The sequence below is a fragment of the Orcinus orca genome, chromosome 5 (assembly GCF_937001465.1).
Source record: "Orcinus orca chromosome 5, mOrcOrc1.1, whole genome shotgun sequence".
Taxonomy (NCBI): domain Eukaryota; kingdom Metazoa; phylum Chordata; class Mammalia; order Artiodactyla; family Delphinidae; genus Orcinus; species Orcinus orca.
Window position 1 is genome coordinate 34,607,956 of NC_064563.1, and position 19,139 is coordinate 34,627,094.

The 19,139-nt window shown below is 52.5% G+C and overlaps 1 protein-coding gene across 2 annotated transcripts in view; it reads left to right on the top strand.

Annotated features, from left to right (window-relative positions):
* The first annotated feature begins 7,517 nt into the window (after positions 1 to 7,517).
* The window catches only part of SLCO2A1 (solute carrier organic anion transporter family member 2A1), a 78,212-nt gene continuing 66,590 nt past the window's right edge, over positions 7,518 to 19,139 (top strand). Inside the window, exon 1 of one of the 2 annotated variants that reach the window (XM_033404063.2) lies at positions 7,518 to 8,057. In XM_033404063.2, the coding sequence (XP_033259954.1) occupies positions 7,962 to 8,057 (96 nt within the window). In that variant the 5' untranslated portion in view covers positions 7,518 to 7,961. The remainder of the gene's footprint in view (positions 8,058 to 19,139) is intronic. The other variant, XM_004278926.3, reaches the window with a different exon arrangement.

The following is a 19,139-nucleotide window of genomic DNA, read 5'->3' on the forward strand; positions in this document are numbered from 1 at the left end:
ATGGGGTCAGTCCAAACAGCGCCGGAGGGTGTGTGCACAGCCAGGCAGGGCCCACTCCCTCTCCTCGAAGGAGACAGAAGCAGGCCCCAGAATACCCTTGGGAGCTGTGGAGGGTGGGAGGGAAGGAAACAGGGAGCTGGAGGCCTTTCCGGTGAGGAGGCCACAGACCTGGATAAACACAGGAGGAGGAGATATGGGTGAAGAAGCAAGACTGACGAAAGAGCAAACTCCTTCCAGAAGCGAGGCGGGACCAGTGGGAGCGCGAGGCCAGACCTCGACCCACAGCCCGACAGACAGGGGGCAGAGTAGGATCCAGGTGCCCCAGAGGGACGTCGTCCAGGCCAAGTGGGAACTTCAGGAAATGGAAAAGGTGCGCAGTGCGTGTCCTCGTTGGGGCTTCCGTGGGGTGACCCTGCCGTGGACAGGTGTGAAGATTCAAGGAGAGGGCAGGGTGAGGAAAGGATGGGTACCTCTGAGCAGGAAACACGTGTGTGTGTGTGTGTGTGCGCGCGCGCACCCTCACACTGCAGCCACGACAGAGCCCAGGCCTTGGGCTCCCAGGCGAGGGTGTGGAATTCCAGGGCTGGGACTGGGACGCTTGGCCTCTCCCAGTGCACACAGAGGGGACACCACGGGGAGGAGAGACCACGGGGCCTGGAAGGAGGCCTAATCCTGCAGTTCCCCTGCTGGACCCCCAACTCCATCCCCAACATTAGGGGAGGATGGGGCTCCAGTTACGCTTCCTTAGGGATGGGCAGGCTTGGGCCCCTCATGCCTTCAACCACCTCTGGCCTGGGGTGACAGGTGACAGCCCCCACCCAGGCTCAGCTTCCACAGAGGGGGCTGGATTAAGTGTCTCCCAGGCTCCATTGAGCAGAAGCCTCTGGGGAGATGTTTCTGGAGAAAGGAAGCCTCCGAAGGGGAAAGCAGGGAACAACTGAGGAGGGATCAGGGCCTAGGAGGGAGCACTGCTGGCTTAGGAGAAAACAACAAGGGTAACAATATGGTGACCACCACGGAGCTGCTCACTCCCCACGCAGCTCGGAGAAAGCGAGCGCTGCACAGACAGGTTGAGCAACTTGTCTTAGGTGATACAGCCAGTAAGCTGACAGAGCTGGGAGAACAAGAGGTCCCTCTTTGGACCATGGAGCCCAATGCCTTGACTATACAGGTGAGGAGTCAGCTCTCTCCGGGAAGGTGCCCACACAAGGTGCCTACAGTTCCTTCTCCAGAACTGGGGATGGGGGACAGAGTGTCGGATCAAGGCAGCCACACCACCTGGCATCTGGGGATCAGCCCTGAGTTGGCTCTCTGAGTTCCAGGGCTTTGTCTGGGCTACTGGAGACAAGAAAGACCCTAGGAGGTTCCCAGGGCCTGGGTGGACTTTACAGTAGCAAGTCAGGCCATTCCCCTGGGGTGCTGGCTTTCCTCTACAGGGGCCAGGAGGGGTGTCACTGGTGAGGAGACAAGACCTAAGGGGTAGAAATGCAGCAGGAGGAATGATTTTGAATATCACAGAGGAAAATATCTAGAGGTGTTTGAATTACACTGCTGGCCAGCAGTCCAAAGGCAAAGAGCTTTCTGCAAAAAGTTATCCATCAAGTCCCTGTGTGTAAAAGACAAAAGTTAGAGACACCCCCAACATTCAACAACAGCGGAGGGCTTAAATAACTCCTGGTTGCCCACTCAGCAATTCAAAGAGATGGTGACAAGCCCCTGTCAACGTGGAAAAATGCTTATTGTAAAAAGTAAGAGCTAAATGCTATACTGTGATCTTTCTAAGTAGAAACATGCTTATTGGAAAGAAACGGGAAAAGTAGAAACCTGAGTAAAGTTTTAACAGTGGTGTGGGATGATGGGTGGAGTAGAGTCCAAACACAGTTAAATTAGTTTTGAAAGACTATAATATAAAGATTAACAAACAGTTCAAAAACAAGCGTCATGGCAAAGAGACAAAGCATTGGTTTTCTGGTTACTTGGTAACATCCAAACAACAGGATCCACGGGCCCCAGGCCCTCAGGGGCCAAGGGCACTCTAGATGCTCGTGACAGTGTGTGGCATGACCCCCAGCAGGATCAGGACGGTGAAGTCCGAGCCCTGCAGGGAGGCTGGCTGGTGATCACGCAGGAGGACGGGCTATGATAACACCGCTTGGGGACAACCTGAACCCGGGTTGATGGAGCACAGAGGATGGGGCCTGGCTGGGCTCCTCACTCACAGGGAGGGGTGCAGGGCCAGCCCTGTTGTGGTCTCTCTTTTTCCTGCGTCTGCTGCATCTCCTGCCATAGCAGTGAGCGACCTGCACTGGGTGAGACCTAGAGCCTTGAGAAGCCCTTCCCGGAAGAAAGCAAACATCCCATCTGTGTGCCCCACCCTGAACGAGCACTGGTGTACCCCAGGTAACATGCGACGCAGCTGGGGTCCCAGGAGCGGGACCCCTGCCCCTTCCTCTCTTTGCTGCATTTTCTCATGGGGAGTGGGGAGCTAGGTCAACCCCGGGAGGGGCCCAGTGGCCGAGAGAATGGCGTGCAGCAGGTGCTGCAGGAGGGAAGGTGCCAGGTAGAGGCGAGAGGGATGGAGGGCCCTCAGAGCTGGATCTAGAAGGGTCCCGGAGGCCCTGGGCTGTGCTCAGACCCCCACTCAGGGAGAGCACTCTGGGCTGGGTGTGTTGCTGGCAGCGGAGGTTCTGAGGGGGCAGGGATGGGTGAGGCCCAAGGTGGCTTCGGACCCCTGAAGGTCCATCCAGTGGGGGACTACACTTGTCCTGCCCGAACGCTGCGAGCGGAGGCCCCCAGGAGCTGGGATTCTATACCGAGAGGCCGGGGTTTGAATCCCGGCTCTGCTACCTCCTAGCTGTGTGGCCTTGAGCAAGTTATTTTAACCTCTCAGTGCCTCAGTTTCTCCAAATATAAAATGGCACTAATAAAAGTAATCCCTCTTATTGGGCTGTTTTGAGGATTAAATGAATCAGCATTGTGCCAGCACGCGGCAAGGACTGTCAACACTGCATGTTTGTCCAATAAAAATATAAACTAGTGGCCAGGGCGGCTCACAGGGGACCGGGCCTCCCCACCAGTGTCACTGACAACGTGGCGGAGCACTTGGCTGCAGGGGTGCCCTCCACCTTGGTGATGGGGTAGTCGTTGGGCCCCCCTCACCACAACCCCCCCCAACTTGGCACACAAGGAGCTAGGTGGGCAGAGTTAATGCAAGATCGTAGTTGTGTCCAAATTGTCAACAGACCCCCATTAGTGGCTGCAGGAGTGTTGGGTGTGGCTCGGGGACTGATAAACATACCGAGGGGCCCCTGGCCAGCCTCCAGTGACGACAAGGCTGATGAGGGAGGCCTCCAGGGGGCAGAAGGGAGGGGCCCGGAATGCAGGCAGTAGGGGGTTGACAGAGACAGCAAGGGCTTGGAGGCCTCAGGAGCAATGAGGCCTTTCCCAGTCACTGGGTCTTTTTGGACTTCATTTCAGCTCAGTTCCATTAAATAAACATTTTAAAGCAACGGGATGTGCTCGGCCAAATGGGGGATGCAAAGAGAATGAACACAGAACTGTTGTCTCAAGGAGCTCACAGCTGATCTGGAGCAAGAGAACACCATCAATTCCACCAACCACCAGGCACCGGCAGCTCCCACACCAGCACCAGGAACTCTCGGCACCACCTCACACACTTATAACAGCCCCAGGATGGGCACAGAGAAGCTGAGAGGTTAAGCAGGCCAACTAAGGTAACGCAGCTTGTGAAGGGTAGTGGCATCTATGTCTGACTTTGGGGTCTGTGCCCTCAGCAACACATGTATTGTCTCCACTGGAACCTGTGAAAATAAAGGCAGGAACACATCGTATGTGTTGGGGAAGAGCCCCAAGCCTCAGTTTATTCATCTGTGAAATGGGCATAATGACCTCTAGTTTCGTGAGCGACACGGGATACTGTATGTGACAGGTTCTATTGTTTTTATGGGGGCCCAGAATAGGCAGTAACAGGAGCTGCCCTTGAAGGGTAGAAGCCCAGTGCTATGAGGCAGGCAGCAGGGCAGGAGGAACAGCATGAACAAAAGCCTGGAGGCGGGACATGTAACTGCTCCAGTTTCAAGCGGAGAGAAAGCAGGAGGTTTCAGGGCTGAGATGAGAACCTGCTCAGCTCCTTTATCTTTCTTCTTCCCTCTGCACTCCTGGGGCAAGTTCTGCCGGCCTCCGTTGGCACTTTCTCCCTTCCAGCTCCCCCTCAGCCCACGTAGTCTGGCTTCTGCTCACATCACTCACCGGAAATACTTGCCAAGGTCCTCGGTGCCAGCCTATAGCCAGCCCGATGGCCATCCTTGGGTCTTATCTTCCCTCCTCACCGTCCTAGGCATGCTCCTGACCTCCTCCTCCTTGAAACACTACCCCAGGGCTATATCAACATGTGGACATGCACTCTCGGGTTTACTTCCCTCCATGCTGGACTCTTCCCCTCTGTCTCCTTTGCTGGCTCCATCCCCTGCGTGACCTGGATGTTGCTGTGGCTGGTCCTGGACCTGTTTCTCCAACACATTCTCACCAGGAGACTCATCCTTTCTTGAGGCTTACCCACTGCCTCCATGCAGATGTCCAGGCCACAATCTCTAGCTCAGCGTCCGCCCTGAGCACTGGACCCCTGTACCAGTCTGCCTGCTGGACGCCTTGCCTGCATGTGCTCCAGGCCATCTGAACTCAAAAGGAACCTAGGAGGACGCATCGCATTCCCCCAGTTGCTGCTGCCCCTTCTGGTCCCCTCTGCCAGTAGTTGGTGTCACTGATGCAGGCTGCCCAAGTCAGACCCTGGGAGTCATCCCCGCAGAGCTCCTGAGATGCCTTCTAGACTGCCCCACTGCACTGTGACCCCGCTGCCAGAAAGGCCCATGTAAAATGCCAAACAGCCCACGTCACCCCCTGTTCAGAAGCCTTTAAAGGCTGTCCATTATGTTGGGGATAAGACCTACACTTCACTGCATGCCGCTCGTGTCCCAACCTCTTCACCGCACACCTTCCCACGGTCCCCAGGTCTCATGCTCCAGCCAGACTGAAATCATGGAGCAGATTTACCTTCCTTCACCTTAATCCTCCCAATCCTGGCAGTCCCTAGGGCTCAGCTTGAAAGTCACTTCCTCCAGGAAACCTCCCTGCTGCCCCAGGACGAGTTAGGACCCCTCTTCTGTGTTCCCAAAGCAGATGTGCACAACAGCTCTTTTCCTAGGTCACACTGATGCTTCCTCTCCTCACTCCCCACCCTGAGTTCATAGAGTTCACAAGGAACTGTCTTTGTGCTTTGTTTTTCTAGTGCTAAAAAGTATTTGCTGAAATCAAAGGATCTGGGAAGAGTCTTAGAAACAGACCCTGGGGGTGTTCTTTGAGGGAAATGGGTTACCCTATGTGTAGACGCTGAAAGGAAGCAGCTAGAGTATTAACTACAATTCTTAGCCGCCTTCTAATGGGTGACCACGTGACCCAGTTTGGGCCAACAAGCCTTAAGGAAAGGTAGCTGAGCGTGCACAGGAGAGATTTGCTTCCCTGATGTGCTCACGGCCCCTTCCTGTTTTCTGTCTTCCACTTCCTCCCTGGAATTAGGAGAGGAGGCTGGCGGTGGAACAGCCATCTTGTGGTGATGAGCCAGCCGTAAGGACGGGAGTCACACACTAAGGAATCTTGAAGGGACCTAGGTCATGACCCCTAGACTACCTACTAGTGGCTTCTTATTATGAAAGACAAATAAATCTCATTGAGGCCCCAACTTCAGCTGGGTCTCCATTACATTTAGCTGCACTCCCCCATAGTAAAGGCAGATGATGGCAGATAACCATCTGTGGGCATTTCTGAATAGACCTTTTCTTTAAAGATGATGCTAGTCCTGACAGTGGGCAGAGGCAAGATGAATGGATCAGGACAAGGTGAGGGCTAGAGAGGCCGACCCTGCCTAGGATTCTGTCAGAGGACCATGGCAAGGACTCACTCAAGGTTTGAGGAAGAGGCTCCAGTCATGGTGGCCCTAATGTGACCATGACCTTGGCCTGGGCCTTCTCTGGTCTCTGCTTGGTTTCACTTGTGAGATGGGGCTGCTGGGATAGATAGCTTTTCAAAGGGCATAGTGCTGCAAGTCTGGGCTTTGGAGTCAGGAAAGCAGGGTTCAGGTTCCAGCTGCATCGCTTACTGGGGGTATGACTTCCAGTCACTCTTTTTGGTTGACCTCATCATCATCCGTAAAATCCAGATTGTGACAGTGCTGATAACCGTTGGGCTAATGCTGGGGTTCTGTGGCATCGTGCCTGGGGGTGCCAGCAGAATGCCTGGCACAGTCCATCATGGCTGCTACAGCCCAGCGCCCAGCACACATTGAGTGCTCTGTGGGGAAGGCCGTTCTTGTGTTGCAAGTTCTCTGAGACGGCTTACTGGTGACCAGAGTTTCATGCCTACTCTGGATCTGGGGCTGCTGCAGGGCTCTGGAAAGCCTCGCTGATGCCCCTCGATCTGTGGGTGAGTAAAGTGGCCCAAGGCCACCCACTGTCCAGCGGCTTTTCCTCCAGCACTGTGTGTTGTTGTGTCCAGGGTCCTGGGCCACAGGTAGAAAGGAGAAGCCCCTGGACATCGGACAGCCCAGACCAGGCCCAGAAAGGCATCAGGCCTTGGGTAGAAGTAAGAAACCTACATGGTCCATCTGTCCTGTGGCCCCTGTCTCAGCCAAATCTTCCTGGGAGTTGAGGGGCATCTTTTCCTAGGAATAGCTAGGAGGAGGATGTGAGGGTGGGGTCTTGAAGAGGTTGGTTCTGCAGATAACTACAGGAATTAGGGAGTTAGAAAAATACCCCCAGAACTGGATTCCTTACTGCAGCTGCTTTGGGCAGACCCTTCTTACCCTTCTCGTGAAAGTGTCACCTTCTTTCTCTTTTCTGCACTACCTCTCCTGGTGGAAAAGATCTTGGGGAAAAAAAAGTAAGCATTTGTTCTATTCCAGCCCTGAAAAGGAGATCAGTGGGTGCATCCCATTTGTCCACGACCTCCCCCGCCTCCCCTCAACACTCCAGGCCAGGCGCAGCCATGCTGACACTCGACAGCACCTCCAGTTTACCTTGGCTCCTGTCCAGAGAGTCCAGGCCCAGCCCGGGGCGGCCCCCACCTCTCCACCTTTGTTTCCAGGCCCCTCTACAGCGCAAAGAGCAGTTTAAATATAAATCAGTCCTGGACGCAAACAGAGCCTCGGCAAGTCTCAGAGCCATCACTGGAACTGAGAGCCCAGGTTTTGGACGAGTGCAAACAAGCAGAAACCGACTCCGTAAACCTTCCTGAGCGCGTCGGGAGGGGCGCGGAGGCTCCGCTTCCCTTCACAAGCGTCGGCGCCTCTCCGACGCCCCTCGCTCCTCCGCCAGTCTCCTCCGGCCCCCGCAGCCCTGCCGATCCCTTGTCGGGGCCCCTGCAGTCTGCGGGCCCGCGGCATTCACCCCGCCCCGTCAGCGCCCCGGGCGCCCCCCCCCACCCCACTCAGCAGCCTCCCGCCCCCTCCCTCAGACTTCCCCCTCCCGGGGCCCGCCACCTCCCGCCCCCACCCTCCAGCGGGCGGGACCTTCTCCCGGGGCGGTCGAGCCTCGCGGGTCCCTGCAGGGCTGCGGGCGCGGAGACAACTCCGGCCGGAACGAGGTCAAGCGCAGCCGGCCACCGCGTCACACCTGTCTGAGGGGGCGGCGGCGGGGCGGGGGCTCGCAGCGCCCTTGACACCCGAGGGAAAGAGGGAGGAGGGAGCGCGCGTTTCATCATCGGCGGTGGCGGCGGCGGCCACTTATAAAACTTCTGGGCGCGCACCCTCGCGCTCAGTCTCCTCCGGCCGCGCCGCGTGCCTCCTCCGGCCACCAACGCCGCAACCGCCACTCGCCGGCCGCCCGCCGCAGCCCAGGCGTCCCGGCCCCGCTCGCCCGGCCTCCCGCCCCGGGCCCCGCGCTGCAGCCACCATGGGGCTCCTACCCGAGCCCGGCGCGCGCCAGGGCAGCGGCGCCTCTGCGGGCCGAGCCGGCCGCTGTCCCCGCTCTATCTTCAGCAACGTTAAGGTGAGCGGAGAACCCGGGACGTCCTGGCCCGAGCCGCGCCGGGCGCACCTTCGGCGGGGTCCCGGCGTCAGTGCTGCGGCCGCTCGGGAGGCGCTGGGGGGGCGGGCTCCCTCCGGGCGGGCTCCCTCCCCCGCCGTCCATCCGTCGGTGTCACGCTCCGGGACGCATCCCCGCGGGCCCCGCGCCGCCGGCGAGGAGGCACCTGGCCAGGGAAGCGCGTGCTGGGCGTGTGTGCGTGTGTGCATGCGTTTGTGCGAGTATGTGCTCGCGCGCGTGCTCACACGCCCTCGTCAGGGTAGGAAACAGGGCGATGAAAGTACTTGCTTATTGGGCCAACTATCTATTCAGATAGTCCTGGCACTAGCCGAGGGAATTGTTCTGTTCTTTGAAAAAGAACATCTCCGGGGCACCTTTTTGGGCTCCTGTGGGCAGTTACTTCGTTAAGGGAATGGACTTGGAGTTGCCCGTGTCTGGCACCTTGTAGGGGACAGGCTGGGGTCCCTCTGAGATGAATATCAGAGCCCATCTCATCCTGGGTGGCTGGCAGAAGGGCTGTTCTCCGCTAGGCTTTCGTCTTCCCCAAGGGCGGCAGTGCGTGAGCTCTGCTACCTGAACGGGCTGCTGCCTGCAATGCTGAGAATTCCCCCGAGGCTGGCAACCAACACTGCAGCTCTTGGACCAGCTTTCCTGGTCCGGAACTGGCCCCAGGAAAGCAGCGGCTTTCGCAGTCTATTTCGTAGTCTAGGCAGGTGCCTGGCAAGTTATGGGGAGTAGGTGAAGGGGTGTAGGCAGTAGTGTGGTGAGGACCCCCCAGGGGGTCAGGAATGCTTTCCACCCCATCACAGGTCCAAGAGGACTGGAATGGTTGAATCCACACTCGGGCTTTTTTGCCTCTTCTGGCAGGGCAGAAGCAACTGAGGAATGCACCTCCGGTGGTGAGGATGTGGGAGGTTGTAAAGCCCAGGTCACAGGCTCCTTGGGGTCAGGGTGGGAATTATGGTGCAGAGAGGTTGTTTCTGGCAAGCACACAATCAGATGGGGCTAGGTAATGCCTCCAGTGGCGCAATTAAGGGGAACCCAGAACATACAAATGGAGGATGGGGGTCTCTGTGGGCCAGTTATGTGTGTCCAACAGAAAAGGATCTGGAGGTCACAGTGGAGCCCATCTATGTACTTACTCATATTGTTAGCAGTAGAGCTGGGCTCCCCACTCCTGCTTCTGCTCGTTCCCCACACCACACTAAATAAAGGTTGAATTGATTCCATGGTTGGACATAAATAACACATAGAAATTTTGAGATAGTTTAAAATAATCCTCAAATCTCCTCACCTTTGGCCAGACCCTGATGAGAACACTGTGTGTGGTTTTGGTTCCATCATTTAAAGGAGTTTAGAGAAGTTTCAGCAGAGAATTGTGGAAAACTTGGGGTTTATAAATTAGGAATTGGGAGGAAAGGGCAGGGGCAACAGTTGGGTGGTCTGAAAAGAGAGAGGCCCAGGAGGGAGCCAAGGTGGGGGCAACTCTCTCTGTTTTCACCACTCTTAGGGTTGGGAGCAGGAGGGACAGCTGACAGCGAGGGTAACGCCAAACGAGACTGATCCATTTAGACCCGCCCTGAGTCCCTAAAATAAATGAGTTTATGGCAGCAGTTTCTTTGAAGATCTATAAAAATAAGATAATGTATCACATGCTGATGATATAGCCACATGTGCCTGAGGCCTGGGCCCAGGCCAATTGGCCTCCGGAAGGCTCATACCAGTTAGGAGTTTTTCTGAACTCTAAAAGCCAGATTCCTTTAATCATTGCCTCCGTTGATCCATAGTAATTCTAAGACCAGAGTTAGGAGCAACTTCCACTTAGCTTCACTTATCCGCCTGAAACCAGGTAGGAGACTGGATATCTCAAGGCACATCTGGGGGCTGGAATTCCATTAGTTAAACTCCCTGAAGTCATTTCTTCCAGGGGGTAGGGCTGGCTTCTGGGGGCTTTGCTATTTGATGAGAGATTTCCTTCTCCCAGTGAGAGGTTTGGTGGCTGCCATGCACCCTGCCAGGGGGGTATGGACTGCACATGTCGTGACATGTGTAACATGGGAGGAACACAGGACACCCAACCTGAGGACCATCATTTTTCTAGGTTCCTTGTTGTTGGGACAGACTAACCAATAGGCTTTATGACATTCCTGCAAAACGCCACATACCACATGGTTTAGGGAAAGAAGATGAAGCCAGGGGACTCAGATCCAAGCCCCATGCCATCCCCTTACTAACTAGGTAACACAGGGAAGTATCCCTGAGCCTCGGAGTCCTTATGTGAAAAAAAACTGGGTAACATGAACAGTTCCCTCCTCCCGGAGGCAGGGTAGAGAAGGCCTTCATAAGGATTATGTGGAATGAGGCAGAGGAAATGGCTTTGTAAACCATACTGGGCTTTCTGGGATTGGCATCATTGTGAGGTCAGTTCTCGCCTCAACAAACAAGACTGTGAATTCAAACGTCATTTAGGATCGATTATTCCACCAATTACGCCTCATTCTATGAGACATAGTTAATAGTTAAGAAAAACTACAGTTAATAATAATATCCAAAAATAGCAATAGTAGCGAACAGCAACAGATCTGTCTGAATTTACTGGGAACTATGGAAATATCTTACCCATATGCAGTCCTCATTACAGCTCTGTCAACTGGATGCTGTTACTGTCCCCATTAATGATGAGGAAAACAAGGCTTAGTGAGGCTGGTCCTTTGGGCTTGGATACATAACCAGAAAGAGTGGAGTGTAGAGGAACCAGGAACGTGAGCCTCCAGGTCAGAACCCCTAACCCCTGTGCGCCTGGCCCTCTCTGTCGCACGGCACTGGTCAGCTCAGCGTTAGCGCGTGGAGATTCCTCAGATGTGCTTGTTCCGAGTGGTCAGGGCTTTCTCCAGGCCCTGGTGACACACACATCTCAGCCGTGACCAGGGACCACTGCCATGGCTGCAGCACAGATCCGCGTAAGCAGTAACAGGCTCAGACCCTTTCACTCCTCCCGACCTCATCTCGAGCCTGGTGACTCTCAGGCTCAGGCTGAGTTTTTGGTACTTCCTTCTGCAGGAGTCAATACAATCGTGTTAATCTAGAGACAGTCTCAATTGCCTCTGGGTTACAGCATTCTTAAGAACTAGAGGACCTGCTCGCCAGTCATGGTTAGAGGGAGCAGTTTGGCATCCAGTACGCCAAAGCTCTAAATTAAAAACAGGTTCATTCAGCAATTATGGGGCAGGGGTGGGGGAGTTAGCGGGGAGCCTTTTGGCTAACTTATCCTGGAAGCCTCAAAGAGATCCGTTTCTTCTGAAAATGAAACTTTTGGGGCCAAACTGAGGTTGTCTTATAGAAGGAGTGGTCGATTGGTAATTGCTGCCCAAAGTTTGGGAACTTAAACACACCCAGGGCCCCAGTGTAGGGAAATAATGGATATCCAGTCGGTGGATGGAAGGCTGGGGAAGAACAGTGGGAAGAAAGGGATAGACGAGTCTCACAGCTTGGCCTGGGTGGCCCTGGTGACCTGTGACCTGTGACCTGGAGGGAGGCCCCCGAATGAGGGAGAGGTGCTTTGTCCTGGCCTGTGTCCGTAACGTCCTGAGGCCTCTGACTCCCAATCATGGGGCAGCAGTTTGGACTTAACTTCTCAGTTTCCAGAGGAAAGTGCTATATCCCAGCAACCTGCAATCCATGCTTGGGGAGACACTCTGAAGAGAACCCTCTGGGCCAAAAGAATTCCTTCATCAACCTGGTGGATTAAGATATGCTCCTCCCTCCCCAGGATGTATTTCTCTGACATTGGGGACAGCATATATTATGATCTCCAGGGTGTCTGTCCCCTGAGAGGCCCACCTTGCCCTGCTTGTGTGTGTGTGTTGGGGAGGCAGTTTTGGGGGATGGTTTGGGGGGTGGGGAGGGAGAACCATGGGAATGGGTGGGGTGGTGGTCAAAGGTCACTTAGACCCTTTCCTCCTGTAACTATGCTCAAAGCCCTTCCTAGCTTTCCTCGTGTCTCCTGGTGATGAATTCGTGACCTGTGCTGCCACAGAACAAGTTGCAGAGGGATTTATTTTGAAATAATTATAGATGCATAGGAAAAACAGTGCTGAGAGGTCCTGTGTTTACCCAGTTCCTCCCAAGGATTTCATCTTACATAATTACAGTGTAATACCAAAAGCAGGAAATTGACATTGCCATGATGTGTGAGTATAGTTCCAGGCCATTCGATCGTGTGTACAGATTCAGGGAGACACCACCCCACTGCTTCAAGACAGAACTATCCCATCTCCACAAAGGTCTCCTTCTGACTCCTATCCTTGATATGTTCTCTAGCACAGTAATTTTATCATTTTGAGAACATTATATATATAAATGGAGTCATGAAATATGTGTGTGACCTTTTGAGACTGGCTTTTTTCATTAAGCATAATGCCCTTGAGATCGACCCAAGCTGTTCCATGTATCAATAGTTTGTTCCTTTTTTGGGGGGGTACGCGGGCCTCTCACTGTTGTGGCCTCTCCCGTTGCAGAGCACAGGCTCTGGACGCGCAGGTTCAGCGGCCATGGCTCACGGGCCCAGCCGCTCCGCGGCATGTGGGATCCTCCCGGACCAGGGCACGAACCCGTGTCCCCTGCATTGGCAGGTGGACTCTCAACCACTGCGCCACCAGGGAAGCCCTTTGTTCCTTTTTATTGCTGAGTACTATTCCATGGCATGGATGTATCGTGATTTCTCCGGCCATTCACCTATTGAAGGACCTTTGGGTTGTTTCCTGTTTGGGGCTATTACAAGTAAAGCTGCTATGAACAATCATGTATAGGTTGTGTGGACATAAACTCTCATTTCTCTGGGGTGAATGCCCAGGAGTGCCTTTGCTAGGTCATATGGTAGTTGCACGTTGATTTTTAAAAGAAACTGCCAAACTGTTTTCCAGAGTGGCCATAACATTTTACATTTGCACCAGCAAGCTATGAGAAATTCAGTTTCTCTACATCCTGGCTAGCATTTAGTGTTACTGCTTTTTATTTTAGCTATCCTTTTTTTTTTTTTTTTTTTTAAGAATTCCACCCCTACAGAGAGGCACTGCCTCTGGTGAAAATAAACCAGAGGACCCCATTTTTATGCAACAATAGAATGTAAACACCGGAAGGAACCTCCTCCAGTTAAATAAATGGGCCCAGGAGGGGAGGTGACCTGTGCAAGGTCTCAGGGAACTGGAAGTAGAGTATTTTAGTTATTCGAATTGGTGTGTAGTGAGATCTCATCATGGTCTTAATTTGCATTTCCCTAATGGCTGGTGATGTTGAACATCTTTTCATGTGCTCACTTGCCATGTGTATATGCTCTTCACTGAAACATCTGTTCATATATTTTGTCCATTTTTCTTTTCCTTTTTCTTTCTTTCTTTTTCTTTCTTTCTTTCTTTCTCTCTCTTTCTCTCTCTCTCTCTCTTTCTTTCTTCCTTCTTTTCTTTATTATTTTTGGCTGCATTGGGTCTTTGTTGCTACGCTCAGGCTTTCTCTAGTTGCAGCGAGCTGGGGCTATTCATCGTTGCGGTGCGCAGGCTTCTCCTTGCGATGGCTTCTCTTGCTGCGGAGCACGGGCTCTAGGCGTGCGGGCTTCAGTTGTTGTGGCATGAGGGCTCAGTTGTTGTGGCTCACGGGCTTAGTTGCTCCATGACATGTGGGTTCTTCCCGGACCAGGGATCGAACCCATGTCCCCTGCACTGGCAGGAGGATTCTTAACCACTGCGCCACCAGGGAAGTCCCTCCATTTTCTAATTGGATTTTTAAATTGTTGTTTTGAGAGTTCTTTATATATGTGAGATACAAGTCCTTTGTTGGGCATGTGGTTTGCAAATATTTTCTCCCAGTCTATAGCTTATGTTTTCATCCTCTTAACAGAATCTTTCACAGAGAAAAAGGTTTTGATTGTGATAAAGTCCAATTTATCAATTTTTAATTTTCTGGATACTGCTTTTATTGTCATCTCTAAAAACTCTTCACCAAATCCTAACTGCTGAAGGAGAAATCCTCTGTTTTCTTCTAAAAGTTTTATAATTTTTCATTTAAATCTATAATCCATTTTGAGTTAATTTTTGTAGAGATGTGAGGTTTAGGTAAAGGTTCATTGTTTTGCCTGTGGTTATGCAATTGTTCCTGCACCATTTGTTGACAAGACTCTCCTTTCTCTATTGAATTACCTTTGTATCTTTGTTGAAGATCAGTTGGCCATACTTGGGTGGGTCCATGCTGGGTTTTCTATCATGCTTCATTGATGTATGTGTATATCTCTCTGCCAGTACCACAGTGTCTTGATTACAGTAGCTAAATAGCAAGTCTTGATATCAGGTAAAACTTGATTTTCATTCTGCAATGGAATGATTACCAAACCTTATAACCCATTCAGTTTCTCTTCTACTTTGCCTTTTAGGAAGATTTAAGGACAGATTTAAAGCTTGCTTTTAGTAGGTGGATGGGATCTTACATATTTACATGTTTCCAGCTTTTCTTCTGGCCTTAGCTGAATGGTTGTCTTTTCCCTTGAATTTGATTTTTCAGTCTAAGTTCTTAAGCTTTTTCTGTGCGTAATGCCAGCCCTGCAAGGGAGGTATAAGCATCTCCATTTCATACTTGAAATCGAGGCATATCCAAGACCACATATCCAGTCAATGGCAAAGCAGGAATTCCCACCAGGGTCATCTCACTCCCAGCCCCTTTCTTCCCATGGCCCCAGAATGCCTCTCAGTTCTGGATTCTTTCGTCCGTGAACCTTGGGGCCTGAGCGCAATGATCTCTGAGGTCCTTTCAGGTTCTCAGATTCCCATCTCATGCTAAGTTGCTGATTGAGATGAGACCAGGAGCAGGGCCAGCTGGGTCTGAGCTTTGCCAGGAGACCTGCTCTGAAACCTGGCAAAAGAGGAGGGTGCAGCTGGCCCGGTTGTCTGCGATCAATCCCAGCTCTCTTGGTTTCGTGGACCTTGATTCCCTGGGATGGATTAAATTTTATCGGGGTGAAGGATGAACCCAAGGCCAGGAGTCTCAGACTACACTGTGGACTGGATGGATGGGATGATCCTATCCAGCGAGCAGCCGTCTCCCAGAGCTGTCTTCCCAGCCTCGTTGCCTTGTTGGGTGGAGATGCTATGGAGGCTGTGGCTTGGGGAGAAGGCATCAGCCGGCGCAGTAACCCCAGGACTTGTGACCTGTGGGACACTCAGTCTGGTCAGCATTGGCACTGACCCCCACAGGGCTGACCACTGCCTCTATAAATATGGGCAAACTAACCCTTTCTTTATCATTTAGTGTGCACCAAGTCCTATAGGAATCTGATGACAAGTTTTATTTTGTTTACCCAAACATCAGCCATACCTATTTATGTTCTGAAAGATGTTCCATCCAACACCCTTGAGAGATGCTGGCCTGGAGCACAGAAGGCCTCAGTTAAAATGCAGAGGGCACCAGGGAGGGTATAGCAAGCTAGTGGTTGTCAATCTGCCCACCAAGATGCCCTGAATTCTAGAAGGGAGTGACCGGTCTCCACAATGGAGTAGGATAAGGGGATGAAGGGTGGTGTTGGGAAATGTGGTTTAACTAATCATGGATATTACATTTCTGTAGAATTTTATGTTTCGTCCTAGAATCAAGTGTATTTTATATTTTCCTCCACAATATATCTACATGCTTCCAAACAATATGTTGTATTTCCCCCCAAATCTTGGAGTAACACTGATGCTTCAGGAAGCTATGCCATGTCTAGCTCACGTCTGCCAGATGTGACCCCAGGTGGAGTTTGGGAAACAACACAGCAGGCCTCAAGTCAGAATTAGTTTTTCTAACCCAGCCAGCTTGTTGGGCATAGAGGGAACCTAGGAAATGTAAGTGGGACAGGTGTGGGGTGTGAATAGCAGACAGTTCCTGGGCTGAGCCTGTGGGACACCCCAGGAGAGGAACCGGCTAGAGAACGCAGTGAGGCCCCTGTTGGCCTGGGGAAAGGGGACAGTGGCAGAGGGGAGGGGGAGGACGGCAGGCTGCCGGAGCCACACTTGTCCTGCCCGACTGGCTGCCAGAGAGATTTCAGGATGGAATTAAACTGACCACATTCTCAGTCTGTTTTACATGTCCTTCCTGCCTGTGCTCCAGGCCCTTCTGAAACTGTGCTGCTTTGCCTTTGATTCACAGTGCATTTGAGGGAAGTGGTGGGGAGCTGAGTGTGGATGTCGGAGCCTGGGCCTCGCTCACTCGTGAGCCTTTACTGCATGTTTGCGGAGGGAGGCTCTTCCCCAGGCTTCGCTGTTTGCACTCAGCTCTCGAAGAGACACCCACGTTTCCAAGAAACAATGGCCTGTAGGGCCCTGCTTCTCAGTGTGACCCACTGCCTCGATTTGCCCAGGACCGAGGGGGTTCCTGGGACACAGGACTTTCCGTTTTAAAACTGAAGACTTCTAGGCAGATTGGGTTAAGTTGGTCACCCCACTGCCATTTTACAAGAATGGACTTCCACCCACTGACTGTGGGGCAGGGGAGGTGCCCATGGAGAGCCAGGGATGGTGCCCAACAATGGAAATAAGCCTCAAGGACTCATGACAGGAAGGAACTGGAGGCTTCCAGGGAGAAACCAAGCGGCAGGGCCCACTTCTGCCTCTTGTTAGTACATGGAAGTTCTCCCGCCTGGCCCTGCCTTCATTGCCCGTTGTGATTTGTGCAGCATTTTTTTTTTTTTTTTTGCATTACGCGGGCCTCTCACTGTTGTGGCCTCTCCCGTTGCGGAGCACAGGCTCCGGACGCGCAGGCTCAGTGGCCATGGCTCACGGGCCTAGCCGCTCCACAGCATGTGGGATCTTCCCAGACTGGGGCACGAACCCGCGTCCCCTGCATCGGCAGGCGGACTCTCAACCACTGCTCCACCGGGGAAGCCCTGTGCAGCATTTTTAACTTCTTACTGTATAGAATCCATACGAGTAATGATAAAACTGAGCTATAGAAACATGGTGCCCCTCACTTACAGAATTACTGAATTTCAGAATTGTATACCCCCAGAGTGAAGCTAGCAGAGCCCCCTCTTCCTGGCCACTCTCCTCATTGCTTCTGGTAGAAAGCAGTCTCCCCTCTCCCACAAGTCCTCTAGCTAGGTTGAAACAGAAAGCCACGTGTCCTGGGCTACCCTCCTCTAAAAGCCAGGCCAGGCTCTGAAGGTGGGTGTTGCTGAGGGGCACATGTGACCCTCTGACCCTTGTTGTCCCAGATCACAAAGGTTTCCTCGCTGGCTCTGGTTATCACTCACGAGGGGACCTCAGGCTTTAGGGAGGCTGGTGGGCCCGGGGTTTCCTGGAACCAGCAGAGACCTTCCCATGATTGGGACCCCACAGTTTGTTATGCTCTCAGGAGCCCAAGGCCTGCTCCCGCCCCAGCTCTCACACTCTTCCGTCTTACCCCCATCTTTCTCTCTTCTCACCCCAGCTCTCGCTTCTCCCTGACTTGGAATTTTCATGGAGAGTCCAGCAAGAGCCCTGGACAGGTCACTGGGTCCACCCCCCGGCCTCCAGCTGGGCGACATCTCTCTGGAGCAAGTAGACAAGGACCAGAGTCCCTGACTTGATCATTAGGGGGCCTGACAGAGACCCTTAAGGAGGGCGTCCGGCCTAATGCCAGTGGGAACATTCCTGTGGACCCCCGCCTGTGCCCCAGGCTGTAACGCCCACATCCCACCCACGCAGACTGGCCGAGCCCAAGCGAGGTAGAACCGGCCTTGTCTAGCAGACTGTCTCCAGCCCTGGACCTTGTCACTGACTTGGAAAGGGAGCCTCAGGGCCCTGTGGCTTCATTTCCAAACTGCGCTTGCTGTCAGGAGGCTGCCCTCTCGGGCTCGCTGCCGCTCCAGCCTCCTCCCTCTGTGTCCCGGGAAAGCACAGGCCCACTGAGTCAACATGTGAAGTTAATACATAAACACGTACAGTTAACAAGGAGTGGGGACAGGTGTTAGTCAAGCCTGTATTGGTTTACCTTAAAGTCACAAATTTTAGAATTCCCACCCTCAGCACCAACACATTTTTAGCAGCAATTATGATTTTCTGAGCTATCATCACAAAGACGGACGCGTTTTATTAGGCCACATCTGTGTGATAAAGCATAAGGGGATATGTGGATATTTAGTTGTGAATGCAAATGCTTTGTTGGGGGGCACCCACGTGTGCCAAATTTAGTGAAATAACAAGGGCAGGTCCTTTCAGAAACACTCTCTGTGCCACGAGGTGCATGCTGTCCATGTTGTGTAGTGGAGGAAAGTGGCAGGCAGCTTGTGGACACTGCCACATCACACAGTGACAGAGCTGCAATTCGGGCACTCTGTCTTAAGACCCTGTCCTCTGTGGCTGCTCTCCATTTCCCACCACAAACCCCAACCAGCCGAGCCAGGACTCTGCTACTTCCGTGCCCATACTCACAGACACAGCAGGGCTGCTTGTTCCTATTTATTGTTTTATTTTCCTGAACCAAATCTGACACTGGTGGCCCGGAAAGTCCTTCTTCCTCAGTCTTCCTCTCTTGTGGCACGTTGTCTCACCCACAGCACACAAGCGTTGAGACCAGGGACCCGGCGTGGGGTGGGAACAGCGACCAAGTGGCTTAGAAAACCTTCCTGAGCAAATAAATGGAAACCCAGTCTGCTGAACAACGTTTTATCATTTAACTCGTCTGTTCAGAAACTTGTAATGAGGAAATGACTCGTATAGCTAGTTATTGGCAAGGCAATAAATGAATCATGGGACATCCATCTATGAGATATTTACAAGACATGTTTTAAAGTTTTATTGCGAAAAGTTTCAACTTGAGGGAAGGGTTCGTTCTATAATGTTAAGTAGAGGCGGCAGGATGGACAACTGTATGAAGAGATGATCCAGATTTTTAAAAGTCACGAGACTTAAAGAGGGTATACCTAAACAGAGATAGTGCTCTGAGTGGGATCCTATAAATCGTTTCTTCTTCTTTGTGATGTTCTATGTTTTCCATATTTCTACAATAAACATGTCCTGCATTTATAATTAGAAAAAACTACCAATT